Source organism: Bufo gargarizans, chromosome 8 (assembly GCF_014858855.1).
Source record: "Bufo gargarizans isolate SCDJY-AF-19 chromosome 8, ASM1485885v1, whole genome shotgun sequence".
Classification (NCBI taxonomy): domain Eukaryota; kingdom Metazoa; phylum Chordata; class Amphibia; order Anura; family Bufonidae; genus Bufo; species Bufo gargarizans.
In genome coordinates, this window is record NC_058087.1 from 195,881,849 (window position 1) to 195,909,171 (window position 27,323).

Consider the following 27,323-nt stretch of genomic DNA (forward strand, 5'->3'; position numbering starts at 1 on the left):
CCGTCTCCTCCAGATGACTTGGGGCTCGCTCACCTCCTCCAGGGACCGCTGCCATCTCTCCCTCCGACTCCAGCTGAGGACTTAGATCCCACACATGCGGGCCAAGATGGCGCCCGATCCCCCGCAGGCAGCGCTGATCTGCAGGCATGGCCGCTACTGGGATCCTCTCACCTCATATGCCCAGATGGATCCAACTCCATTGAACGTCAGGTCAGTGTCTTTCCTAACAAAGCCTGTGCTGCGGACCAGCCTGATGATCCTTTTCACAGGCTTCCCACGTCTGATAAGCTAGTCACTGAGGACTCTCTCAAGATAATGCTGCTAGCTCTGAAATGTTCTCTCAGTACTGATATGGAGAAAATACTAAACCCAGTACTTACAAGAATAAAGTCAGCTGAATGTAAAATCAGTCATATTGAGACAAAAATGGGGGAATTTGCGGCATCCCAGAATGAGATCATTGACGCTCACAATGACGTGGCTGACCAGATTGAGGCCATTAACGTGAAATTGGCAGATATGGAGGATCGATCTAGACGCAACAACATAAAGTTTAGAGGCATCCCTGAAGAGGTGACCCCTGAAGAACTGCAACCATATTTGAAGGGTCTTATGAAGTTACTTCTACCTCAGATCCCAGCGCCCGACATGATTATTGACAGAGCTCACAGAATACCGAAACCCTCTCATTTAGGGTCGCACATCCCCCGTGATGCCCTTGCACGCATCCATTTTTTTCATACCAAAGAAGCCATGATGACGGCGGCGCGGAGACAGCAACCGCTTCCTGCTCCTTATCAGACAGTCAAGCTTTTCACAGACCTGTCAAGATTTACGCTACGGCGTCGCAGAGAACTGCTACCTATCACCACGGCTCTTCAGGACAGTGATGTCCCATATAAGTGGGGTTACCCCCTGAAAATCCTTGTCCGCAGAAATGGGCAAATGCACGCGATTAAAAATCTTGATGAGGGGAAGCAACTTCTCCGGCTTTGGTGTATTCCCTTCTCCATGAAATCCACTGGAAATGACCCCACCGATATACATTCGTCTCATCCATCCTCTTCAGGGACCTGAACTAATGTCGTCTCTTGTCTACAGTACTCCTAAGGAGGCGAACATGCTGATGCTATTAAGCTTCACCTGAGGATCACTTTACTACAACCCATAGATCCTGATAGTGGGCTACCTTTCTGCTGCTAATGAAGGATCGGTGTGGCCTCTAGTCTACTTCCGTTTGTCCTTCTTTCTTGTCAGCCCTGGCGTTGGACTTTCGCCCCTAATACCAGTGGTGACGAGATTGGTCGCCCTATAGTCTGTCCTCTCTCTTTCTTACTTTCTCTTTTCTCCTTGCTTAACCCTTATCCTTCCCTCCCTCCCTGATTAGTTGCCTGCTCTGGTATACTTGTATATCTGTTATATATTGCTTTAACGTTGCATCTCCGTTGTTCTCTTGATATATAGGTTACTCACTACGCATAGGGATGGGTCTCAAGATAATGAGCTTCAATGTTAAGGGCCTCAATTGCCCTCAGAAGCGAGCTTATTTTTGGTCTGAAGCGTTGACCTCCCAAGCTGATGTGTTGTGTGTACAGGAGTCCCATCTACTCCAGGCCGACGCTTTTCGGATTCATCACCGCCTCTTCTCCAACATTTTCCATTCGCACTTCTCCAGGAAAAAACGAGGTACTTTTATTGCTGTTAAAAACTCAGTAGCGTTCACCTTAGTTGCCTCCAAATTAGCCCCCTCTGGTCGCTATGTTATAATGGTATGCTCCATAAATAATGTAGTGTACACTATTGTCAACATATATGCTCCTAACTCGCATCAATTAGCATTTTTACGTAAAGTAATGAGGCAGGTTAATTCACTTAAACAAGGTAAATTGATTCTTTGCGGAGATTTCAATTCAGTCCTTCATTCTGCCCTCGACTCCTCTACCCCTTCCCGCAGAACGGATACAGGAGTGGCCTCTTTCTTACAGACTGAGGGACTGACTGATGTGTGGAGAGCCCAACATAGTCTGGAAAGGGACTATACCTTTTTTTCTGCTCCACATCTCTCCTATTCTCGTATAGACTTATTCATGGTAGATCATACTTCCCTGCTCCATACCCTTTCCACAGAAATAGGCCTGATAAAATGGTCAGATCATGCCCCCATCACAATCACCCTTGAGGAACAGTTCCAATCCCACAGAGCTCCAGTTTGGAGAAACAACACTTTCTTGTTTAACAACTCTAAACATACAGAGCAGCTATCTGCTCACCTCCGTGAGTTCTTTCAACTCAACGTTGGCTCCGTCTCGAGCAATTTTGTGTTGTGGCAAGCTCATAAAGCGTTTATGAGGGGGTCACTGATTAAATTGAATATCAATTTAAAGAAGCAAAGAGAAAGAGAGATAACGTTGACTTTGAAGGAGATAGCTGATCTGGAAACTGTGAATAAAACCTCCCCTACAGCACAAGGTTCTGACTCCCTCCGGGTCGCACGTAACAAACTAAGTGCTCTTTTACTGCAAAATTACCATAAGTCCTTCCTTAGAATGAAAGCCAAATTCTATTCCCAAGGAAACAAAGCGGGCCGTCTCTTGGCCCAACAGCTTAAAAAGCAGCAGTCCAAATCCAGGATCCCATATATATTACACCCACATACGAAAGCTAGGTTATTGGACCCAAGAGATATTGCCGACCAATTTAAGCTATATTATCAGTCCTTATATAATCTAAAAGATCAGACCATACTCCCGCAGGACTACCCAGCCCTAGTAGAAGATTTTCTCTCTAAAGCTGCTATGCCCACCCTTACTGAATCCCAACTCCGGTCCCTTAATGCCCCTGTTTCCTCTCAGGAACTAACTAAGATTGCTTTGTCGTTGCCTTTGGGGAAGTCCCCAGGTCCTGACGGTCTATCAAACGAGTACTACCGTCATTGTTGGCCTGACCTCCTCCCTCATCTACTTGCTCTTTTCACTCAGGTTATGGAGGGAGACCCCTTCCCCAGGGAAATGCTTGAAGCATTAGTAGTTACGATTCCTAAACCTGGTAAATCACCTGACATACCCCAAAATTTTAGGCCAATCTCTTTATTGAATTCCGATATAAAACTCTTTGCCAAGCTCATTGCAAGTAGGCTCTCTTCAGTAATTCCTTCCCTAGTCCATTCCGACCAGACTGGCTTCGTGGCAGGTAGACAAGCCTCTGACAATACTAGGCGCATTGTAGACCTGGTTAACTTTGCAGAGGTGAATTCTCTTCCAATGCTTGCAGTGACCCTGGACGCGGAAAAAGCGTTTGATCGCTTACACTGGGACTTCGCTTTTTCCACCCTTAAATGGATGGGTTTTTCGGGACAAATAATTAATGCCATTAGCAGCTTATACTCCCATCCCTCGGCGAGAGTTTGGATTAATGGTATGCTCTCGGACCCCTTCGGGATAACTAATGGATCGAGACAGGGTTGCCCTTTATCCCCGCTCCTGTTTATCCTTGCGTTGGAACCGTTGGCCCAACATATTAGAGCCTTACCCACCATATCTGGGATTGAGGTGGGTGATAGATCCCACACAATTACCCTGTACGCGGACGATATTATACTCACTCTTACAAATCCCTTGCAATCCCTTACAGCCACTCTCGATGTAATCTCCCATTATGGTTCCCTCTCATATTACAAGATTAACAATTCCAAATCGCAGGCCCTTCCTGTCAACATTTTGTCCTCCGATCTAGCCTCCTTAAAAGCTTTACATGATCTTGACTGGCAGTGCTCAGAGGTTTCCTATTTGGGAATCAAGATTACTTCACCCTGTTCTCTACTCTACTCACGAAACTACATACCTCTTCTTTCCACCATTTCTTCGGATTTCGCGAGCTTCTCTATGCAAAGGGTTTCTTGGGTGGGTAGGATAGCTTCTTTTCAGATGATGACCCTACCGAAAATGATTTACATCTTTCGGGCCCTCCCAATTCCAGTTCCCGCTGCATTCTTTCAAAAAGCCCAAGCCCTACTGGGGAAATATATTTGGGGAAATACCAAGCCTAGAGTAGCTCGTGAACTTCTGACTAAAAGGAAACGCGCTGGAGGTGCGGGCCTTCCTGATATCAAAGATTATTTTATTGCAATAGGTCTTTCATTCACTAGGGAATGGTGGGCGTCCAACAGTGGAAAGGCATGGCAGCAAATTGAATCTTATACACTGAAGCAGGTTCCGATTAGGGATTACTTGATACATCTGCTATGGGGCCCTTCCCCCCCCACACATCCTTTCCTTACGATATCACATGCTTGTGCCCTATGGACCAAAGTTCACAACGCATCGAAGGATACCTCTACCCGCTTATTTACAATTGCTTCCACACGCGCTATTGAACTGACCATACCTGATATAAACTTAGCGACCTGGCGAGATGGAGGTGTTGCCACCATCTCCCAATTAATAGTAGATAATCCCCTTCTCCCCTTTGCCGCTATTCAAAGTACCTTTGGTATTCCTCACTCAGAATTCTATACCTATTTAAGACTTCGTCATTTCCTCTCAAAAATTTTACAATCTCCTCCCCAGATTAATTTGTCTATCCTGAGATTATTCCAATTCCCTTCCCTCTTTAAGAGGCACTCTACGAGGCAATTCTATGACTTACTAGGAGATAAGGCTACTTTTGTCAAGTCCCCTCCCGTCCGTAGGTGGGAAAGGGACTTAAACAAGACCTTCCCTGTTGATGTCTGGATAGACGCCATGGGGTTCATGGTATCAAATTTTAAGTGTGTCACTCATTATGAGGCAGGATTGAAAACGATCCTTCACTGGTACTTTACCCCCCAGAGACTTCATAAAATCTATCCTACTACTGCGCCCTGTTGCTGGAGAGGTTGTGGAGGTGAGGGTTCTCTGCTCCATATCCTATGGTCCTGTCCTGTCCTTATTGAGTATTGGAGGAAAGTCTTCCGACTTGTCTCCACTCTGGTAGGTCATGAAATTAACCCTTGTCCAGAGTTGGCCTTGCTGTTCCTCGGCATTAAGGAAATCCCTCCCCTGCAGAGACGCATCACCGGACATATTTTACTTAGCGCTAAGCTGGTTGTCACCAGACACTGGAAACAATTGACTCCTCCTTCGCTATCTGAAGTCATACAAGAGGTCAATCAAACATGCAGATATGAACACTCTCTACCCTTCTCGATTATTCCTATCAAATTGAGGCAGGCGGCCTGGAGTGGATGGGCATCTAGCGCTTTTTACTCCCCCTGAGTATGGACCAGGATCCTGTACTGTGGCAATGAGGGAACAATTAGTAACCCCCCCCCCTTACCCTTTACCCTGATTCTTCCCCTTTTCTTCTTTCTGCTTCTCCTCCTCATCCTTTGTGTCTATACACCTTATCTTGTTCTGTGGATCACCACAGCTCTTTGTTTAACTAAAATGTTTGTCGGTCACCACATAGTGACTGCTTTGTTCACTTTTACTTTGTTTGAATTTATTGTCTGATAATGCCTGGCGATATTATGGGGTGTGCTCTGACGGTGCATTTGTTTTGGAGATATATGTGCAGTGATATAGGCATGTATTATACGTAGTTCCACCCTGTATGATGTATCCTATCACCTGAATGCTTGTTGTAATAACAGCTCGGTTGTCTTTATTCCTGTGTAATCACCTGGCTACAGTGGCTGCGTCCACGCTTGTTTACTTCTTTCTATACTGATTTATGGTGCTGATAAAATAAAAAATTATTGACACTAAAAAAAATTGTGGGGGGGGGGGGGGCGCAGAAATACAGCAGTTTTGCCCCTTTTTTACCTAGCAGCATAAATGACATGTTTCACTTTATTCTGTGATTTGTAGTGTGCGGTGCCGACCATGTGTTTTTACTAGTATGTTATTATTTATTCATTGATTTGATTGCTTCTCTGATGCTTCGTAGTCCATGATGTCTTCATGCGCACTGCATTGTAGCCTAGACCGAGCGCTGTGCGTTATACACGCCTGTCCCAGACCTGGGACCATGTAATATGACATCCTGGCATGCAGTAACCCTCAGCTGTTCCGGGACAGATAACTGTGCCAGAAATAACCGTCTGTGGGTGGAGGGGCTGGATATGTGTCCGGGCAGTCAGGACTGGCAGCGCTCCTCCTCCAGCCACTGTCCTCCTCATCAGTCCTGGTCAACATCTTCCGCTCTCTGGTCAGTGTCCTTTCCTCCGGGCCTGGATTTGTCATTTTTGGTCAGCACCTTCCCTGCTTGGTCATTATTTTCTTTCCTGGTCAGTGTCTGTCTCTCCTCTGGACAGTCTCTTCTGGTCAGTGTTTATCTCTTCTCTGGACAGTCTCTTCTGGTCAGTGTCTGTCTCTCCTCTGGACAGTCTCTTCTGGTCAGTGTTTATCTCTTCTCTGGACAGTCTCTTCTGGTCAGTGTCTGTCTCTGCTCTGGACAGTCTCTTCTGGTCAGTGTTTATCTCTTCTCTGGACAGTCTCTTCTGGTCAGTGTCTGTCTCTCCTCTGGACAGTCTCTTCTGGTCAGTGTTTATCTCTTCTCTGGACAGTCTCTTCTGGTCAGTGTCTGTCTCTGCTCTGGACAGTCTGTCTCTTCTGGTCAGTGTTTATCTCTTCTCTGGGCTGTCTCTTCTGGTTAGTGTTTATCTCTTCTCTGGACAGTCTCTTCTGGTCACTGTCTCTCCTCTGGACAGTCTATCTCTTCTGGTCAGTGTCTCTCCTCTGGACTGTCTATCTCTTCTGGTCAGTGTCTGTCTCTCCTTTGTAGTGGTCTGTTTGACCTGTGTCTCTCACTTCTGGTGGACTCAGTGACTGTCTCTTGGTGTCTCCTCGTCTTCTGGCCGCTGTCCTCCATTACCCGGTGGCGTCCAGCTCTCCTCCTTGTACTTTGCCTGTTCTCTATATCGTTACTGATCGCAGGTTCTTCTCTGTATTATCTCCTACACCGTGCAGGTCTCCTGTGGTCTCCGCCGTGGTCTGTCTGCAGGTAAGTGGCTCCACACTCACCTCTCTGACCTTCACCCTTATTTCACCTAAACATACACAAAGAGGAAAACAATCTTTGTAACAAACTGATTTTTTTATTACAGATAATTTAAGTGCAAGTGCAAACAAGTACAATCATACCCAGTGTCACCCAGAGCCAGTCCCCTGCCCCCTCAATTAGACCCTGCCCCCCTTAAATCAAGGGTGACAGACACTGAGTATGATAAGGGGGCAGGAGACTGGCTATACTAGTACCACAGGGATAGTTCCCCTTTTATAATAATTGGCACACAGTAACTGTGCCCAGCAAATATTGTCCCTGACACCTTTAGTGCCGTAAACATAGTGTCCTCCAAAAATAATTGTGCTAAGCTGATACAGTGCCAGGTGCCTCCCAATGTAACAGTTCTCCAAAAAGTCACACCATTAGTTATTTTTCTCTACAAGAGTGCACTATGTGGTAACAGTGCACCCAATAGTAATAATGTCCTTCATTTTGCTACCCCCATAGTGCCCCCAGTAGTAATAATCCCCCTATAATGTGTGCCAGTACAAAAAATACCCCCTTATAATGTGTGCCAGTACAGAAATGCTCCTTTTTACAGCGCGATATTGATGACCCCGGCCTCTGATAGCCTATTAGAACAAACGATGGGCCAGGGCCACATCACCCGCTGCCCCGCCGCAGCGTTCAACTGTATTGCTGTCCTGAGTACAATGATGCAGTTGAATACGTAGAGATGAGCGTTTCCACAATGGAAGCGCTCTCTGCCCATGGCTCTTCCGCTGCCCCCTCTGGCCCCTACCTGGTGCTGCCTGAGGCGCACGCCTCACCTCGCCTCATTGGCGGTGCCCCCCTGAATATCCTTCTAGAAGCAGCTCTGGTGCCCCTATGATAGTACAACGTGCCGGTGCTCCAGCCCTTCAGTGTTGTCATAGGGACTCTGTGAGAACCTGTAGATGTCTGTGGACTCCGCACGGTGATTTCCATGCGACACTTTTGGCGGTCGTGCCCCAGGATTTACTTTGTGCTGCTCGTTTCTGGTTTACAGCCCCACGTCCTCTCCTGAAGACTCGTGCGGGGTTTCTGATTGATTGTAATATGGGACACATTCACTGCACGTATTGTTTTCCCAAAATCAAGATTCACAGCTATTCTCTGGATGCAGCCTGCAGTGTAAAGAATGGGGGTTTTCTGTGGACGCACACAGATAATATTGAGCACAGTTCTCCGTTAATATTCCCACTATTCCTCTTGTGTAACATGACCTCCCCGGCCTTTCCTAATAATCTATTTAAAGGCACGGCGTCCCTCCCTGAATTCCTGCCGGTCCGGGCGGCTCTGTGCTGGCGGCTGTCCGTCACTCACTGCTGCTTCTGCTCCTCTCTGTCCTCCAGAATGGCGAACCCCCAGCTGGTGCAAGGCATGCAGAACGACCTCACCTGCCAGCTTTGTCTCGAGCTCTTCCAGTCGCCCATCACACCCGAGTGCGGACACACGTTCTGCCAGAAATGCTTGATTGGGGCCCCCAAGGGCCAGGACCAAAATGGCTCCACTCTCTGCCCTACTTGCCAGACCCCATCTCGTCCTGAGACCCTTCACATCAATCGTCAGCTGGAACATCTGGTCCAAAGCTTCAAGCAGGTTCCTCAGGGTCACTGCCTGGAACATCTGGACCCGCTGAGCGTCTTCTGCGAGCAGGACAAGGAGCTGATCTGCGGGGTGTGCGCCTCCCTGGGGAAACACAAGGGGCACAACATCATCACAGCCCCCAACGCCTTCACCAAGATGAAGGTGAGGACCCCAGAGAAGCCGCGCCTGAAACGTGGCAGCTCCGCAAGCATCGTGGCCAGAAATATACTATCCTGATAGATGTACATACTCACCGGCAGAATAGTGAGTGCAGCTCTGGAGTATGATACAGGTAACAGGATGTAACTCAGGATCAGTACAGGATAAGTAATGTATGTACACAGTGACTGCACCAGCAGAATAGTGAGTGCAGCTCTGGAGTATAATACAGGATGTAACTCAGGATCAGTATAGGATAAGTAATGTATGTACACAGTGACTGCACCAGCAGAATAGGGAGTGCAGCTCTGGAGTATAATACAGGATGTAACTCCGGATCAGTACAGGATAAGTAATGTATGTGCACAGTGACTGCACCAGAAGAATAGTGAGTGCAGCTCTGGAGTATAATACAGGATGTAACTCAGGATCAGTACAGGATAAGTAATGTATGTACACAGTGACTGCACCAGCAGAATAGTGAGTGCAGCTCTGGGGTATAATACAGGATGTAACTCAGGATCAGTACAGGATAAGTAATGTATGTACACAGTGACTGCACCAGCAGAATAGTGAGTGCAGCTCTGGAGTATAATACAGGATGTAACTCAGGATCAGTACAGGATAAGTAATGTATGTGCACAGTGACTGCACCAGCAGAATAGTGAGTGCAGCTCTGGAGGATAATACAGGATGTCACTCAGGGTCAGTACAGGATAAGTAATGTATGTACACAGTGACTGCACCAGCAGAATAGTGAGTGCAGCTCTGGAGTATAATACAGGATGTAACTCAGGATCAGTACAGGATAAGTAATGTATGTACACAGTGACTGCACCAGCAGAATAGTGAGTGCAGCTCTGGAGTATAATACAGGATGTAGCCCAGGATCAGTACAGGATAAGTAATGTATGCTTGCGGCAATGAGGTTGTCACAGGTGACACGTCTGTCTGGTTCTCTGTGATGGTAATGTGCAGACATTGACATCTTCTTTTCTCGCTCAGAGGCAGCTTCCCCAGCAGCAGGTCCTCCTGCAGGAAGCACGACTACGGAAGGAGAAGACAGTGGCTCTTCTGGACAGACAGGTGTCTGAAGTGAAGGTCAGTGCTGCGGTTGCCATCTGTCACTACCTGCATCCTCTCCCTCCTGTCGGTCTCTCCTCTCGGACATTGTCTCATCCTCAGCTCCATGTACAATCTCATCTTCACCCCGGATACAGCATGATCTGCACACCCGGCCATTGTGCAGCTGCCCCTGCTCCCCCAGCGGCTGCCCCCACTTTATGTGTCTGATTATCTTGCAGGATACTGTGTCCCGCTTTAAGTCAAGTGTGAAGGATCAGCTGAACGTCATGCGCTCCTACCTGAACATCATGGAGACCTCACTGTTTCGAGAAGCAGACAAAGCTGAGCAAAGCGCCTCTGGGGCCCTTTTGGGTGAAAGGAAAACTATGGCCCATTACGTGGAGCAGCTCAGCCAGATGGAAGGCGTCCTGAAGGACCTGGAAGGACAGGAGCAGACGGAATTTCTGAGGGTAAATGGGACAGTGATGGGTGCGGGTGAAGTGATGGGTGCGGGTGAAGTGATGGGTGCGGGTGAAGTGATATTTATGGGTGCAGGTGAAGTGATGGTGATGGGTGAGGGTAAAGTGATGGTGATGGGTGCGGGTGAAGTGACAATGATGGGTGCAGGTGAAGTGATGGTGATGGGTGCAGGTGAAGTGTAGTTAATGGGTGCAGGTGAAGTGATGGTGATGGGTGCAGGTGAAGTGTAGTTGATGGGTGCAGGTGAAGTGATGGTGATGGGTGTGGGTGAAGTGATGGTGATGGGTGCAGGTGAAGTGTAGTTGATGGGTGCAGGTGAAGTGATGGTGATGGGTGTGGGTGAAGTGATGGTGATGGGTGCGGGTGAAGTGATGGTGATGGGTGCGGGTGAAGTGATGGTGATGGGTGCGGGTGAAGTGATGGTGATGGGTGCGGGTGAAGTGATGGTGATGGGTGCGGGTGAAGTGATGGTGATGGGTGAGGGTGAAGTGATGGTGATGGGTGAGGGTGAAGTGATGGTGATGGGTGAGGGTGAAGTGATGGTGATGGGTGCGGGTGAAGTGATGGTGATGGGTGAGGGTGAAGTGATGGTGATGGGTGCGGGTGAAGTGATGGTGATGGGTGCGGGTGAAGAGATGGTGATGGGTGAGGGTGAAGTGATGGTGATGGGTGCGGGTGAAGTGATGGTGATGGGTGAGGGTGAAGTGATGGTGATGGGTGCGGGTGAAGTGATGGTGATGGGTGAGGGTGAAGTGATGGTGATGGGTGCGGGTGAAGTGATTTGTTTTCTGGTGGAACCAGAGGTTAGTTAGTGGTAGTAGGGTTAGTTATGTAATAGGCCCATTACGTGGAGCAGCTCAACCAGATGGAAGGCGTCCTGAAGGACCTGGAAGGACAGGAGCAGACGGAATTTCTGAGGGTAAATGGGACAGTGATGGGTGCGGGTGAAGTGATGGGTGCGGGTGAAGTGATATTTATGGGTGCAGGTGAAGTGATGGTGATGGGTGCGGGTGAAATGATGGTGATGGGTGAGGGTGAAGTGATGGTGATGGGTGCGGGTGAAGTGATGGTGATGGGTGCGGGTGAAGTGATGGTGATGGGTGAGGGTGAAGTGATGGTGATGGGTGAGGGTGAAGTGATGGTGATGGGTGAGGGTGAAGTGATGGTGATGGGTGAGGGTGAAGTGATGGTGATGGGTGCAGGTGAAGTGATAGTGATGGGTGCAGGTGAAGTGATGGTGATGGGTGCGGGTGAAGTGATGGTGATGGGTGAGGGTGAAGTGATGGTGATGGGTGAGGGTGAAGTGATGGTGATGGGTGCAGGTGAAGTGATAGTGATGGGTGCAGGTGAAGTGATGGTGATGGGTGCAGGCGAAGTGTAGTTAATGGGTGCGGGTGAAGTGATGGTGATGGGTGAGGGTGAAGTGATGGTGATGGGTGCGGGTGAAGTGATGGTGATGGGTGTGGGTGAAGTGATGGTGATGGGTGCAGGTGAAGTGATGGTGATGGGTGTGGGTGAAGTGATGGTGATGGGTGCGGGTGAAGTGATGGTGATGGGTGCGGGTGAAGTGATGGTGATGGGTGCGGGTGAAGTGATGGTGATGGGTGCAGGTGAAGTGTAGTTGATGGGTGCAGGTGAAGTGATGGTGATGGGTGCGGGTGAAGTGATGGTGATGGGTGCGGGTGAAGTGATGGTGATGGGTGCGGGTGAAGTGATGGTGATGGGTGCGGGTGAAGTGATGGTGATGGGTGAAGTGATGGTGATGGGTGAGGGTGAAGTGATGGTGATGGGTGAGGGTGAAGTGATGGTGATGGGTGATGGTGATGGGTGCGGGTGAAGTGATTTGTTTTCTGGTGGAACCAGAGGTTAGTTAGTAGTAGTAGGGTTAGTTAGTGGTTGTAGGGTTAGTTAGTGGTAGTAGGGTTAGTTAGTGGTTGTAGGGTTAGTTAGTGGTAGTAGGGTTAGTTAGTAGTAGTAGGGTTAGTTAGTGGTTGTAGGGTTAGTTAGTGGTAGTAGGGTTAGTTAGTGGTTGTAGGGTTAGTTAGTGGTTGTAGGGTTAGTTAGTGGTAGTAGGGTTAGTTAGTGGTTGTAGGGTTAGTTAGTAGTTGTAGGGTTAGTTAGTGGTAGTAGGGTTAGTTAGTGGTTGTAGGGTTAGTTAGTAGTAGTAGGGTTAGTAGTAGTAGGGTTAGTTAGTGGTTGTAGGGTTAGTTAGTAGTAGTAGGGTTAGTTAGTGGTAGTAGGGTTAGTTAGTGGTAGTAGGGTTAGTTAGTGGTTGTAGGGTTAGTTAGTAGTAGTAGGGTTAGTTAGTGGTTGTAGGGTTAGTAGTAGTAGGGTTAGTTAGTGGTTGTAGGGTTAGTTAGTAGTAGTAGGGTTAGTTAGTGGTAGTAGGGTTAGTTAGTGGTAGTAGGGTTAGTTAGAGGTAGTAGGGTTAGTTAGTGGTGGAGTACTGATTACTCTTAGTGGTGGGGTTAGCGTTACGGCCAGGCATGGGATTCAACCAGTTCCCTCCAGTTCTCCAGATCCGGTTGTTAAAATTAGAACTGGATCGGGGAACCGTGTTACCGGCTGAACCCCAATCCGGAGCTCTGGCGGCGGCGGCGCGGCAGCTGGAGATGTTCGCTTCTAATGCTTTGCGCGCCGCTGATAGTTTAGCTCCTTAGTTGGGTGGTATGTGTGTGTATATGGTGTATGTAAAGGGTGTCGTGACGCCGCGTGTCCGCCGTTGAGTAGGAAACCTGTTGTTTAAAATGTGATTCCCACCCCTTGGTTTGTGATGACGGAGCTCAGATCATGAGATTGATGAATTTTATAATAAATTGATATTATTTTCTATGAACGAGTCAAATAAAGTCCAGCATCTAATCAGCGTCTCGTCTCCTCTAATCCTGTTTTCTTCTCGGTTTTTGCAGAAGTTCTGTGTGGTGAACGGCAGGTAAGGAGGTTTTCCATCCCGCTCCTGCACTACACGTTACACGCGGTGCCGTGCACTTGTCTTACATGTTCCATTCTTCTCCTGTGAACAGGCTTGGTAAAATCTTGTCCGAGTCTCCTCTTCCCGGACGCCTGGACATCCAGCTGCCCATTATCTCGGATGAGTTCAAGTTCCAGGTGTGGAAGAAGATGTTCCGGGCGCTGATGCCAGGTGAGAACTGAGGAGGGGCTTGGAACAATGGCTGCCATCAGATGCTGAGCTAAGGCCGCGTTCACACCACCGTTTATGTTACGCGTCCGTTCTGCTCAGTTATGCACATTTGGCTTCTGTTTTAGCCATTTCCATCTGAGATCCGTTATTTTGGAGCTGCTTGCAGGACTTTTTTTTTCCGTCTAAAATAACGGATCTCAGATGGATGGTGCATACCTGAGCATAACGGATGTGCTTTTTTCTTGTTTTTTCGCTCTTCACGTGGATCAGAAGAACTAGGCTAAGATGTGGCCTATTAGGGGATATTCACATGTGGCAGATTCTTTACAGGAATTCTCTAAGACTAGAAATTTTTTGCCCTCGTGTAAATCGGGTTGTTTTGGCGGAAAGTGCAAGGATTTCTGCAATCTGCATTTAGATGAACGTAAATGAGCCACATGTGAACTCACCCTAAAATTGCTTCCTTACAAATATGGCAGATGCATTACCAGCGGTGACCACCAGGTGGAAGCACAGACCCATCCATAACTACTACTCTCCACCTCCAATCACTAAATCACTCATCATCCTGACATCAGGACTTTTGTTAATTAATTTGTCATTTCTTTCTTTCCAGCTCTGGAGAACCTGACGTTTGACCCGGACACGGCCCAGCAGAACCTGGTGGTCTCTGCAGATGGTAAATCCGTGGAATGTTCCGACCACAAGCAGCCGGTGTCTGACGATCCCGGACGCTTCGAGAAAGGCAACTGCTTAGTCACCAAAGAAAGCTTCACGGAAGGAGAACATTACTGGGAGGTGCTGGTGGAGGACAAGCCGAGGTGGGCATTGGGTGTCATCTCTGAAACCGCCAACCGTAAGGGCAAGCTTCACGCCAGTCCCTCCAATGGCTTTTGGATCTTGGGGTGCAAGGAAGGAAAGGTCTACGAGGCCCATGCGGAGGCGAAGGAGCCGCGCCTGCTCCGTGTGGATGGGCGTCCGGAGAAGATTGGCATCTACCTGAGCTTCTCCGATGGGGTTGTGTCCTTCTTTGATTCTGGAGATGAGGACAATCTGAAGCTCCTGTACACCTTCCACGAGCGCTTCTCCGGGAGACTCCATCCCTTCTTTGATGTTTGCTGGCACGACAAAGGGAAGAACAGCCTACCCCTGAAGATCTACGTGCCCCCCGGAGGCCAGTGATCTCCAGCAGGCCACAGAGAGACCACAGGTGGACATCTCCATAGTGTGAGAACCCCCTGAGAGGGATGGATCCCATACCGGTTAACCCCTGATCTGCTCTACACCCTACCTGAGGCTGCACCACTGCTGTACCCAGAGACTCTGAACCACCATATACTGGGGGGGGGGGGGTGATGACTTCTGCACCAATAAAAATCTTCGCTCCACGGCTGCTGAGTGACTTGTGTACAAGTAGTTTTTATATAACTTGGACAAACCCTTTAAGGGGTTATCCCACAAAAATGATGATGTAAGCACAGCATCTATATATATAAAGAAGGACGTGTGTATGTATGTATGTATGTGTGTATGTGTGTATGTATGTATGTGTGTATGTATGTATGTGTGTATGTATGTATGTATGTATGTGTGTATGTATGTTCCGCAATATCTCAAAAACGCAACCATCCATTTCAGCAACACTTGGTACACGCATCGCTTGCTACCTGGAAAGAAATCTAGGGGGGTCTCAGCTCTCTAGCAGGTACCGTTCCTGAGATGTTCCCCAAAAATGACCTATATTAGCGAACACAAGCCAGCCTTTCTCTTTATATCCCAACTGCCACACACACGGTCACATGACCCTGATCAGCCAATAGAAGCTCGCAGGCCCTTAGCCTCCACATACACACAGTTTTACTCCAGGTTTCCATAACAGCCCAGCCATTTTTCTTCACAGCTGTAGGTCAGCTTTAGGCTAGGGGGCTACACGACGACATGTGTCGCACAACAGTTTTTCTAATGATAGTCTACGGTGTGGCACTGCGACATGTGACATGCTGCGACGCGACAGTCGCAGAGAAATCCATCTTGGATGTCGTGTCGCAGTCGACACCATAACCTATCACTATAAAAATTGTTGAGACAAAATGTAATCCGACACGTCGTCATGTAGCCCAAGCATTAAAGGGGCGGACGCTGTGGAGGTCAGTGTTAAAGGGGCGGGCGCTGTGGAGGTCAGTGTTAGAGGGGCGGGCGCTGTGGAGGTCAGTGTTAGAGGGGCAGGCGCTGTGGAGGTCAGTGTTAGAGGTGCGGGCACTGTGGAGGTCAGTGTTAGATGGGCGGGCGCTGTGGAGGTCAGTGTTAGAGGTGCGGGCGCTGTGGAGGTCAGTGTTAGAGGGGCGGGCGCTGTGGAGGTCAGTGTTAGATGGGCGGGCGCTGTGGAGGTCAGTGTTAGAGGGGCGGGCGCTGTGGAGGTCAGTGTTAGAGGGGCGGGCGCTGTGGAGGTCAGTGTTAGAGGGGCGGGCGCTGTGGAGGTCAGTGTTAGAGGGGCGGGTGCTGTGGAGGTCAGTGTTAGAGGGGCGGGCGCTGTGGAGGTCAGTGTTAGAGGTGCGGGCGCTGTGGAGGTCAGTGTTAGAGGGGCGGGCGCTGTGGAGGTCAGTGTTAGAGGGGCGGGCGCTGTGGAGGTCAGTGTTAGAGGGTCGGGCGCTGTGGAGGTCAGTGTTAGAGGTGCGGGCACTGTGGAGGTCAGTGTTAGATGGGCGGGCGCTGTGGAGGTCAGTGTTAGAGGGGCGGGCGCTGTGGAGGTAAGTGTTAGAGGGGCGGGCGCTGTGGAGGTCAGTGTTAGAGGGGCGGGCGCTGTGGAGGTCAGTGTTAGAGGGTCGGGCGCTGTGGAGGTCAGTGTTAGAGGGGCGGGCACTGTGGAGGTCAGTGTTAGAGGGGCGGGCGCTGTGGAGGTCAGTGTTAGAGGGTCGGGCGCTGTGGAGGTCAGTGTTAGAGGGGCGGGCACTGTGGAGGTCAGTGTTAGAGGGGCGGGCGCTGTGGAGGTCAGTGTTAGAGGGGCGGGCGCTGTGGAGGTCAGTGTTAGAGGGGCGGGCACTGTGGAGGTCAGTGTTAGAGGGGCGGGCGCTGTGGAGGTCAGTGTTAGAGGGGCGGGCACTGTGGAGGTCAGTGTTAGAGGGGCGGGCGCTGTGGAGGTCAGTGTTAGAGGGGCGGGCGCTGTGGAGGTCAGTGTTAGAGGGGCGGGCGCTGTGGAGGTCAGTGTTAGAGGGGCGGGCGCTGTGGAGGTCAGTGTTAGAGGGGCAGGCACTGTGGAGGTCAGTGTTAGAGGTGCGGGCGCTGTGGAGGTCAGTGTTAGATGGGCGGGCGCTGTGGAGGTCAGTGTTAGAGGTGCGGGCGCTGTGGAGGTCAGTGTTAGAGGGGCGGGCGCTGTGGAGGTCAGTGTTAGAGGGGCGGGCGCTGTGGAGGTCAGTGTTAGAGGGTCGGGCGCTGTGGAGGTCAGTGTTAGAGGGGCGGGCGCTGTGGAGGTCAGTGTTAGAGGGGCGGGCGCTGTGGAAGTCAATGTTAGAGGGGCGGGCGCTGTGGAGGTCAGTGTTAGAGGGGCGGGCGCTGTGGAGGTCAGTGTTAGAGGGGCGGGTGCTGTGGAGGTCAGTGTTAGAGGGGCGGGCGCTGTGGAGGTCAGTGTTAGAGGGGCGGGTGCTGTGGAGGTCAGTGTTAGAGGGGCGGGCGCTGTGGAGGTCAGTGTTAGAGGGGCAGGCACTGTGGAGGTCAGTGTTAGAGGGGCGGGCGCTGTGGAGGTCAGTGTTAGAGGGGCGGGTTCTGTGGAGGTCAGTGTTAGAGGGGCGGGCACTGTGGAGGTCAGTGTTAAAGGGGCGGGCGCTGTGGAGGTCAGTGTTAGAGGGGCGGGCGCTGTGGAGGTCAGTGTTAGAGGTGCGGGCGCTGTGGAGGTCAGTGTTAGAGGGGCGGGCGCTGTGGAGGTCAGTGTTAGAGGGGCGGGCGCTGTGGAGGTCAGTGTTAAAGGGGCGGGCGCTGTGGAGGTCAGTGTTAGAGGGGCGGGCGCTGTGGAGGTCAGTGTTAGAGGGGCGGGCGCTGTGGAGGTCAGTGTTAGAGGGGCGGGCGCTGTGGAGGTCAGTGTTAGAGGGGCGGGCGCTGTGGAGGTCAGTGTTAGAGGGGCGGGCGCTGTGGAGGTCAGTGTTAGAGGGGCGGGCGCTGTGGAGGTCAGTGTTAGAGGGGCGGGCGCTGTGGAGGTCAGTGTTAGAGGGGCGGGCGCTGTGGAGGTCAGTGTTAGAGGGGCGGGCGCTGTGGAGGTCAGTGTTAAAGGGGCGGGTGCTGTGGAGGTCAGTGTTAGAGGGGCGGGCGCTGTGGAGGTCAGTGTTAGAGGGGCGGGCGCTGTGGAGGTCAGTGTTAGAGGGGCGGGCGCTGTGGAGGTCAGTGTTAGAGGGGCGGGCGCTGTGGAGGTCAGTGTTAGAGGGGCGGGCGCTGTGGAGGTCAGTGTTAGAGGGGCGGGCGCTGTGGAGGTCAGTGTTAGAGGGGCGGGCGCTGTGGAGGTCAGTGTTAGAGGTGCGGGCGCTGTGGAGGTCAGTGTTAGAGGGGCGGGCGCTGTGGAGGTCAGTGTTAGAGGGGCGGGCGCTGTGGAGGTCAGTGTTAAAGGGGCGGGTGCTGTGGAGGTCAGTGTTAGAGGGGCGGGCGCTGTGGAGGTCAGTGTTAGAGGGGCAGGCGCTGTGGAGGTCAGTGTTAGAGGGGCAGGCGCTGTGGAGGTCAGTGTTAGAGGGGCGGGCGCTGTGGAGGTCAGTGTTAGAGGGGCAGGCGCTGTGGAGGTCAGTGTTAGAGGGGCGGGCACTGTGGAGGTCAGTGTTAGATGGGCGGGCGCTGTGGAGGTCAGTGTTAGAGGGGCGGGCGCTGTGGAGGTCAGTGTTAGAGGGGCGGGCGCTGTGGAGGTCAGTGTTAGAGGGGCAGGCGCTGTGGAGGTCAGTGTTAGAGGGGCGGGCGCTGTGGAGGTCAGTGTTAGAGGGGCGGGTGCTGTGGAGGTCAGTGTTAGAGGGGCGGGCGCTGTGGAGGTCAGTGTTAGAGGGGCAGGCGCTGTGGAGGTCAGTGTTAGAGGGGCGGGCGCTGTGGAGGTCAGTGTTAGAGGGGCAGGCGCTGTGGAGGTCAGTGTTAGAGGGGCGGGCGCTGTGGAGGTCAGTGTTAGATGGGCGGGCGCTGTGGAGGTCAGTGTTAGAGGGGCGGGCGCTGTGGAGGTCAGTGTTAGAGGGGCGGGCGCTGTGGAGGTCAGTGTTAGAGGGGCGGGCGCTGTGGAGGTCAGTGTTAGATGGGCGGGCACTGTGGAGGTCAGTGTTAGAGGGGCGGGCGCTGTGGAGGTCAGTGTTAGAGGGGCGGGCGCTGTGGAGGTCAGTGTTAGAGGGGCGGGCGCTGTGGAGGTCAGTGTTAAAGGGGCGGGTGCTGTGGAGGTCAGTGTTAGAGGGGCGGGCGCTGTGGAGGTCAGTGTTAGAGGGGCGGGTGCTGTGGAGGTCAGTGTTAGAGGGGCGGGCGCTGTGGAGGTCAGTGTTAGAGGGGCGGGCGCTGTGGAGGTCAGTGTTAAAGGGGCGGGTGCTGTGGAGGTCAGTGTTAGAGGGGCGGGCGCTGTGATTTTTACTGTTAAGGGGATCGGCCGCTGTGAAGGTCAAAGTTAAGGGTCGTCCTAGGATTGTTTGAGCCAGGACCCCACAGTGACGTGTGCAGCTGCTCTCGCGTGTCCGGTGACTTGCCCCGTGGTCTGTGACGGTGGGATGGCGGTGCTGGGAGGTCGTATGTCACTGACCAGAGATGCCACATTGCACGTCACCTCGTAGCCCTGGCCCGATGTGTCTCCCCGGTCCGGCGTCCTCTGGCGTGTAAGCAGCACATCCGCCATGTATGGCGCGAGCTCAGCTTGTCCATGCCGTACATCCCCTGCATGCTCCAGCCGTATATGTACAGCATTATGCGTGAAAGGGTTAAAGGGGTTTTCCAGCCTTTGATATTGATGACCGATCTGCTGCCCGATTCAGCTGATCGCTGGGGGTTCTGGATATCGGACCCGACCCATCGGATATAGACGACCTGTCGGGGGGATCATATATATTATAGTGGGGGCGTGGCCTCAGTGATGGGGCCACCCCCCCGGTTATTATATCACATGGAAGGGGATTTCCACGGCGTCCATTGCTATAATGACTCAGGTGAATCATAAGTGAAAGTAATGACAGGAAGACGCCTCCAATCAACAGGACTTTAACCCTTAACTGTACGTGGCTCCACATGGAACCTGGTGTCTGAGGGGCCACATAAGCAGCATTACAGGGGCCCCGGTCCAAACTGTGCGCAGGGGCCCCCCGAGATTCCAGCTCCCCCTGTTAGGTTGTATTCAGACATAAAACGGTGTTTCTGGCGCGGTTTTGGATGCAGTCGCGGTTCCTAGGCCACGCCCACGCGGTGCGTCAGATCTGACGCCAAATCCGCAGTAGGACCGCTCTGATTTACACGAGGATGTTGTTGCGTATTTGCCTGAGATTATAAGAGGTGAAATCCTCGCTGAAACCGACGCTTTGTTCTTCCCAAAGATTTCAAATTGACAACGGAGAAATGAGCGGCGGTGAGAGAAGCTCGGATCCCACTGACCGCAGCGCAACGCGGCACTGAATAAGTGCCAAAGTCCATGGAAAAATGCCCCATGTGGATCGGCGCCGCCATGCTGCAGCTGTTACAACAGGGTTTTTAATGTTTTTATACTGATTTTTATTTTTTACATTAAAGTCAATGAGCAACAAAAAAACCACTAAATCCAAAATATAAAATTAAATCACTCCAGACACGTCGCTTTATTCCAGCGTAATTATCTATTCCATCATCCCTGCACCTCTTCCACTGTTGCGCCAGTTACAGCGACAAATCGCACCGTGTGACCAGCGTTTATCATCAAGGACCCATTTACGGGAAATGAACGGCACATGCGCACTGCTCGCAGCTGTAACCTGCGAGACTCACCTCCTCCTGGCAACAGATGACGCGTCGGATTCTAATATCGTGATTGGACGAGCCGAGACAGTTTATATCTCAGCCCCGGAGATCGCAGTCAGAAAGCGCTGAAGAGGAGAAGAGCGAGGATGAGGATCCCGGGGAGGACGAGCGCTGGGGCCCTGCTGCTCGGTGTGGCCCTAACCCTGGCCCTGGCCGAGATAAGTGAGTGTTATCAGCTTCGGAAGGGATTATGTATCAGAAGTTACACAAGTGGATGGGAGGTGATATTGTCGCAGGTATAAGTGATATTGTCGCAGGTATAAGTAAGTGATAGTGTCGCAGGTATAAGTAAGTGATATTGTCGCAGGTATAAGTGATATTGTCGCAGGTATAAGTAAGTGATAGTGTCGCAGGTGTGAGGTGATATTGTCGCAGGTATAAGTGATATTGTCGCAGGTGTGAGGTGATATTGTCGCAGGTATAAGTGATATTCTCGCAGGTGTGAGGTGTAATTGTCGCAGGTACTTTTTTTTAGAACTTTCCTGTAGCTATAGATTAATGTGCACAGAGGAGAGGGATTATAATGTACAGGAGGATGACAACCCCCATCCTCTTCTGTAATAAACCTCCGCTCCTTTACTTTCACTTTCAGCTCTGAGCCTCATTTGGGCAGAAATCTCGGGGGGGGGGGGGGGGGGGGGTCCTGTGACAGATTAGTGGCCCCCCACCCAGTCCTGACCTGGAGGAGGAGTCGCCCCCTGCTACAATGTAACGCACTTATTAACCCCTTCAGGACCCAGTGCTTTTTGGCCGTGACTCTTGCCCCCCTCGCCTTTTCTAGTTTTCTGTTGCTGGGCGGCGGTTTTCTTTTTTTTAACTCTTAAGGCCCTTGCGATTTTCCGTCAGTGTTTTGTTTTTCCGGTCACGTAGCGGTTACGAGGCCTTGTTTACTGTTTCGCTGTTCTCGTCATTCTCCGGGTCAGTGCGATTCCGGTGATGCCACATTTATTTATTTATATGTTTTTACATTTAGTACTTGAAGAATTTTTATTTTCATCGCCGTATTCTGACCCCTAGAACTTTTTTCCAGCTCTGCGCGCGGAGCGGGGCTCATTTTTTGCGGGATGATCTGCACTTTTCAGTGATATCACTTTGAAGTGTGTGTGACTTTTTTTTTTTTTTGTCTTGTTTTATCAAATTTTTGGTGGGACGAGAAGTGACACAAAATGGCGAATTGGGCATTTAGAATTTTTTTTTCCATTACGCCATTCACCGTATGGGAGGATGAGTATCGCTACATGCGTTCAGGCGCAGTCATACCTGGAATGTGTTTTTTTTATTTTTTATTTATTGTTTATTCTGATTTATTCCCTTTTTTTTTTTTTTTTTTTTTTAATCCCTTTCCTGACTGGGCCTAAAAAAGCCCCGAATGTCCAGGCAATTTTTTAGTGTTTTTTTTTTTTTTTGCGCGTAGCGGATGTTTTTTACTTGGGACTTTTTATTAGCGTGTTATTTTAAGAGATTTTTTTTTCTCAATTTTTTTTTTTTTTAGGTTTAATTTGGGAAAATCCCGCTAATTCTTATTAAAGGGATTCTGTCACCAAGTTCTATAGAGCTGCGGACATGCACGGCTAGATCGCCGCTAGCATGTCCGCAATATACCGGTCCTATAGGGCTGTGTGCTTTTATTTTCTTTAAAAAAGGATTTTAAAGATATGTAAATTAGTCCTGTAGGTGCCCAAGGGGCTGTACTAACCTTCCTGGTGCCCAGCGCCGCCCGCCTGTGAAGGCGCCCAGCACCGCCTGCGTCCTCCGAATCTCCTCCTTTCTTCACAGTTAGATTGCTGTAATCTCGCGCATGCGCAGTGCCGGTATAGTGTTCCTTCCCTGTGCTGGCATCAGCTTCACGGAAGGAACTGCGCATCGCGAGATTACGGCAATCTATCGGTGACTAAAGGAGGAGATTCGGAGGACACAGGCGGGCGTGGCTGGGCACCAGGAAGGTTGGTACAGCCCCTTGGGCACCTTACAAAGCTCATACAGTAGCAGGAGCTCCGTACACTATTAGAATGTATTGGCTCCGATGAGCCGAAGTTATTGCTTCGCGAAGTCTGGCGAGACGTAATAACTTCATAACTTTGTACTGTAAAAAACATTTCCCGAACTCGGGTTCGGCTCATCCCTAACTGTAAGGTGGCGGCTTCCCCGATCCCCATTGGCGGGGAACACTGTTACGGGCGCGGCAGTGTCTGCCGGGAAGGAGACGCTTTTCCCACTGTATTCAGGGTTTGTATTTGCAGCGTTCGCAGCGCGGACGGCGAATTATCGGTTCCTTCGATACCAGATTTATATTTTTTCTTATGTTTTATAACTTTTAAGAAATATAAAAACTTTTATAAAGACATCCCTTTGTGTCGGCAGAACCCCTGTATTTTTTCAGCGGTGCGGGTGTTTTTTATGGGGCGAGAGGCAATTATTGGCACCGGCAGTGTTCACCGCGCGGGATAATGAAATATTCCGGACAGGAGCAGAGACAACGAGTCTTTATAACATGTTATTAAACTTCTCTTACATAGTGGAAGGGGCGGGGTCCATAGCAGCACAGAGGATTTCAGGAGAGGAGTGTGCTGATCCTGTGGAGGTTACAGGGTGAGTTACATAGTGGAAGGAGCAGGGTCCATAGCAGCACAGAGGATTTCAGGAGAGGAGTGTGCTGATCTTGTGGAGGTTACAGGATGAGAGTTACATGGTGGAAGGAGCAGGGCCCCAGCAGCACAGAGGGTTTCAGGAGAGGAGTGTGCTGACTCTGTGGAGGTTACAGGGCGAGTTACATAGTGGAAGGTGCAGGGCCCCAGCAGCACAGAGGATTTCAGGAGAGGAGTGTGCTGATCCTGTGGAAGTTACAGGATGAGAGTTACATAGTGGAAGGAGCAGGGCCCCAGCAGCACAGAGGATTTCAGGAGAGGAGTGTGCTGATCCTGTGGAGGTTACAGGGCGAGTTACATAGTGGAATGAGCGGGGTCCATAGCAGCACAGAGGATTTCAGGAGAGGAGTGTGCTGATCCTGTGGAGGTTACAGGGCGAGTTACATAGTGGAAGGAGCATTGTCCATAGCAGCACAGAGGATTTCAGGAGAGGAGTGTGCTGATCCTGTGGAGGTTACAGGGCGAGTTACATAGTGGAAGGAGCATTGTCCATAGCAGCACAGAGGATTTCAGGAGAGGAGTGTGCTGATCCTGTGGAGGTTACAGGGCGAGTTACATAGTGGAATGAGCGGGGTCCATAGCAGCACAGAGGATTTCAGGAGAGGAGTGTGCTGATCCTGTGGAGGTTACAGGGCGAGTTACATAGTGGAAGGAGCATTGTCCATAGCAGCACAGAGGATTTCAGGAGAGGAGTGTGCTGATCCTGTGGAGGTTACAGGGCGAGTTACATAGTGGAAGGAGCGGGGTCCATAGCAGCACAGAGGATTTCAGGAGAGGAGTGTGCTGATCCTGTGGAGGTTACAGGGCGAGTTACATAGTGGAAGGAGCATTGTCCATAGCAGCACAGAGGATTTCAGGAGAGGAGTGTGCTGATCCTGTGGAGGTTACAGGGCGAGTTACATAGTGGAAGGAGCGGGGTCCATAGCAGCACAGAGGATTTCAGGAGAGGAGTGTGCTGATCCTGTGGAGGTCACATAGTGGAAGGAGCAGGGTCTCAACAGCACAGAGGATTTCAGGAGAGGAGTGTGCTGATCCTGTGGAGGTCACATAGTGGAAGGAGCAGGGTCCAAGCAGCACAGAGGATTTCAGGAGAGGAGTGTGCTGATCCTGTGGAGGTTACAGGGCGAGTTACATAGTGGAAGGAGCGGGGTCCATAGCAGCACAGAGGATTTCAGGAGAGGAGTGTGCTGATCCTGTGGAGGTTACAGGGCGAGTTACATAGTGGAAGGAGCATTGTCCATAGCAGCACAGAGGATTTCAGGAGAGGAGTGTGCTGATCCTGTGGAGGTTACAGGGCGAGTTACATAGTGGAAGGAGCGGGGTCCATAGCAGCACAGAGGATTTCAGGAGAGGAGTGTGCTGATCCTGTGGAGGTCACATAGTGGAAGGAGCAGGGTCTCAACAGCACAGAGGATTTCAGGAGAGGAGTGTGCTGATCCTGTGGAGGTCACATAGTGGAAGGAGCAGGGTCCAAGCAGCACAGAGGATTTCAGGAGAGGAGTGTGCTGATCCTGTGGAGGTCACATAGTGGAAGGAGCAGGGCCCCAGCAGCACAGAGGATTTCAGGAGAGGAGTGTGCTGATCCTGTGGAGGTCACATAGTGGAAGGAGCAGGGTCCCAGCAGCACAGAGGATTTCAGGAGAGGAGTGTGCTGATCCTGTGGAGGTCACATAGTGAAAGGAGCAGGATCCCAGCAGCACAGAGGATGTCGGGACAGAAGTGTTCTCATCTTGTAGAGTTCTTAGTGGAAGGAGTAGGATCTCCAGCAGCACAGAGGATTTCAGGAGAGGATTGTGTTATTTCACCTTCTGTTTTCGTTCCCCAGAATCCCCGACAGTGAACATCTACACGGCGACCCCGGTGGAGTACGGGAAGAAGAACACGCTCATCTGCCATTGCAGAGGCTTCCACCCCCCTCGTATCGACATGCGCCTGAAGAAGGACGGGCAGGACATGCCGGACTGCCAGGAGAGCGACCTGTCCTTCGAACAAGACTGGACGTACTACCGCAGCAAATACACCGAGTTCACCCCCAAGGAGGGCGAGGTGTATGAGTGCGAGGTGAAGCACGACGAGGGGAAGCCGCAGACCTACCGGCTCGGTACGTCCCCGCCAATCAGACGATCTGTGCCTCCTCTGTCCCCATGACAACACTTCTGGCCTTCAGCCTCGTTATTCACATCAATGGGGGGTACAGGGGTTAATCGTCCTAAATAATGGTGACTGGGGGGGGGTCAGGGACAGAAACGCGGCCTCCTGGTTTTTAATGTTTTTGTATTTTCTCTTTTTCAGAAACATTCTGATTCGCTTTGAAGGTGAGTGACACAAAAATCCTCGCGGGTGACAACCGGTGCGGTCACCATAACCCGTCCCTCTGGGGTTGTCACCAAGTCCTGAGTGTCAGACTCCTCCCCTTTCCCAGTATCCAGCATTGTATGGAGGGGGCATCATCCGGCCTCCCCTGGCTGGTCGCGGTGGCCCCCTGTTTAGTGCGCAGGGCCCCCCTTTAACGCCTGGTTACATTGTCTTCTCTGTTCTTCACTTTAGAGCCGGGGATGACGAGTCGCCTTCAGTCCTCCACAATTGCGTCTTTATTGCCGTTCCTTCTGCCGCAGATCAGCCGCTGACCCCCTCCCCGGATCCTCCCGCAGCACACAGCTATCGATGGGTTAATGCCTGCGCTTGGGGCCTGAAGTGCGATTCCCCTGACAATTATAATGATAAACTCTCTTTTTTATAATTTATAGTAAGGCGGTGGTCATGTGACCGCGTCTCCTGCCGGTGATTGATGTGTGACCTCTGCGCGCGTTCTTACCAAGATCAGTACATGGTCATGTAGCAGAGCCGAGCGTGTCATTCTGCATAAGCCTTAGTAAGGCGTTACATAGGACTGCAGGGAGTGTCCACGATGTCCGTGGTGCACGGTGACTGATCAGCTCTGCTACATCTGTATGCACCTCTGCTATGTTACGTTTGTGCCCCCTCCTCTATACATTACTGCATATAATCAGAGTGCACTCTTCATCACACTGGGGGGGGGTCTTACTACCCAGATTTCCTCCCCCCCCCCCCCCCCCCCCCCCTGTATGTACCGGTGCAGAACCCAGATTTTCCTGTGGGAAGAAGAGAGTTAACGACTCCGCTGTGTGCAGATGTGGGTGCTACTCGAGATAGGTGGGTGGTACCTATGTGGGTGGGCGGTGCCTGTCTGGGATAGGTGGGCGGTGCCTGTCTGGGATAGGTGGGCGGTGCCTATGTGGGTGGGCGGTGCCTTCTGGGGTGTTGGCGGTGCCTGTCTGAGATAGGTGGGTGGTACCTATGTGGGTGGGCGGTGCCTGTCTGGGATAGGTGGGTGGTACCTTCTGTGGTGTTGGCGGTGCCTGTCTGAGTAGGTGGGTGGTACCTATGTGGGTGGGCGGTGCCTGTCTGGGATAGCTGGGCAGTGCCTATGTGGGTGGGCGGTGCCTGTCTGGGATAGGTGGGCAGTGCCTATGTGCGTGGGCGGTGCCTGTTTGGGATAGGTGGGCGGTGCCTATGTGGGTGGGCGGAGCACGTTCTGTCTTCAGTACATACAGTTTCATTGTACTTTTATTACCAATAAATCTCTCCTACACCCGAGTCGCCATCAGTGTTTTGTGGCCTCTATTTGCGCCGTTCCCTGGAGAAGACGCTGACGAGACGTCGCCCGCCCCGGAGGGAAGCTGTGAAGCGCGTCTGCCAGGCCTGATCTGTATTTTATCACTGGAATTTCATCATCAAAACCAGTTAATCCGGGCGGCAGCCTGTGCCTCGTCATAGCGCAGCGCGGCCAAGTAACTTGTCATAGTGCTCCAGTCACCACCAGAGCTGCAGCCACATGAAGTCTTGTACTGCTGCCCGGCATGTGGCGGCTGGGTACTGACTGCAGCGTTACAGGAGATGTAACCGTAGGGCATCGATCTGCACCTCTGAATTTTGAATGCAGCTTGCCCTGAATTCTGTGTGAATGGGGTTTAGACACTGCAGTACGCCTCCTGCGCTCCGATACCGGCCGCGTGCATCCCGCACTTTCTGTGGACCCGAATGTAGAAACGCCTGTTCTTGTCCGCAAAACAGACAAGTATAGGGCGGGTTGTATAATTTGCAGAATGGATGCAGTTTTTTTACAGGGCCCTGCAGAAATGAGTGCAAAAAATCCGGACCCAATACGTGGCCATGTGCATGAGCCTTTAAAGCCGAGATGCCCACCCTGTGGCCCTCCAGCT

At 51.3% G+C, this 27,323-nt stretch overlaps 3 protein-coding genes across 9 annotated transcripts in view; 2 read left to right on the forward strand and 1 right to left on the reverse strand.

The window, feature by feature from the left end:
- The window catches only part of LOC122944600, a 565,582-nt gene that overhangs the window by 391,795 nt on the left and 146,464 nt on the right, over nt 1–27,323 (reverse strand). The window lies entirely within an intron of this gene.
- TRIM72 (tripartite motif containing 72) lies at nt 6,079–14,843 on the forward strand. Of its 7 annotated transcripts, none has more exons than XM_044303027.1 (8): nt 6,079–6,186; nt 6,948–6,981; nt 8,379–8,775; nt 9,778–9,873; nt 10,077–10,307; nt 13,227–13,249; nt 13,341–13,459; nt 14,076–14,843. In XM_044303027.1, exons 3-8 carry the CDS (start codon nt 8,380–8,382, stop codon nt 14,639–14,641), a joined length of 1,431 nt encoding a protein of 476 aa, XP_044158962.1. In that variant the 5' UTR covers nt 6,079–6,186; nt 6,948–6,981; nt 8,379; the 3' UTR covers nt 14,642–14,843. The 7 variants fall into 7 exon arrangements, with proteins under 7 accessions (XP_044158962.1, XP_044158963.1, XP_044158968.1 ...); XM_044303028.1 differs by having other exon boundaries at nt 6,110–6,226; XM_044303033.1 differs by having other exon boundaries at nt 6,125–6,186; nt 6,915–6,981.
- Nucleotides 20,439–26,697, forward strand: B2M (beta-2-microglobulin). Its single transcript, XM_044303067.1, has 4 exons — nt 20,439–20,596; nt 24,905–25,180; nt 25,372–25,394; nt 25,627–26,697. Exons 1-3 carry the CDS (start codon nt 20,521–20,523, stop codon nt 25,380–25,382), a joined length of 363 nt encoding a protein of 120 aa, XP_044159002.1. The 5' UTR covers nt 20,439–20,520; the 3' UTR covers nt 25,383–25,394; nt 25,627–26,697.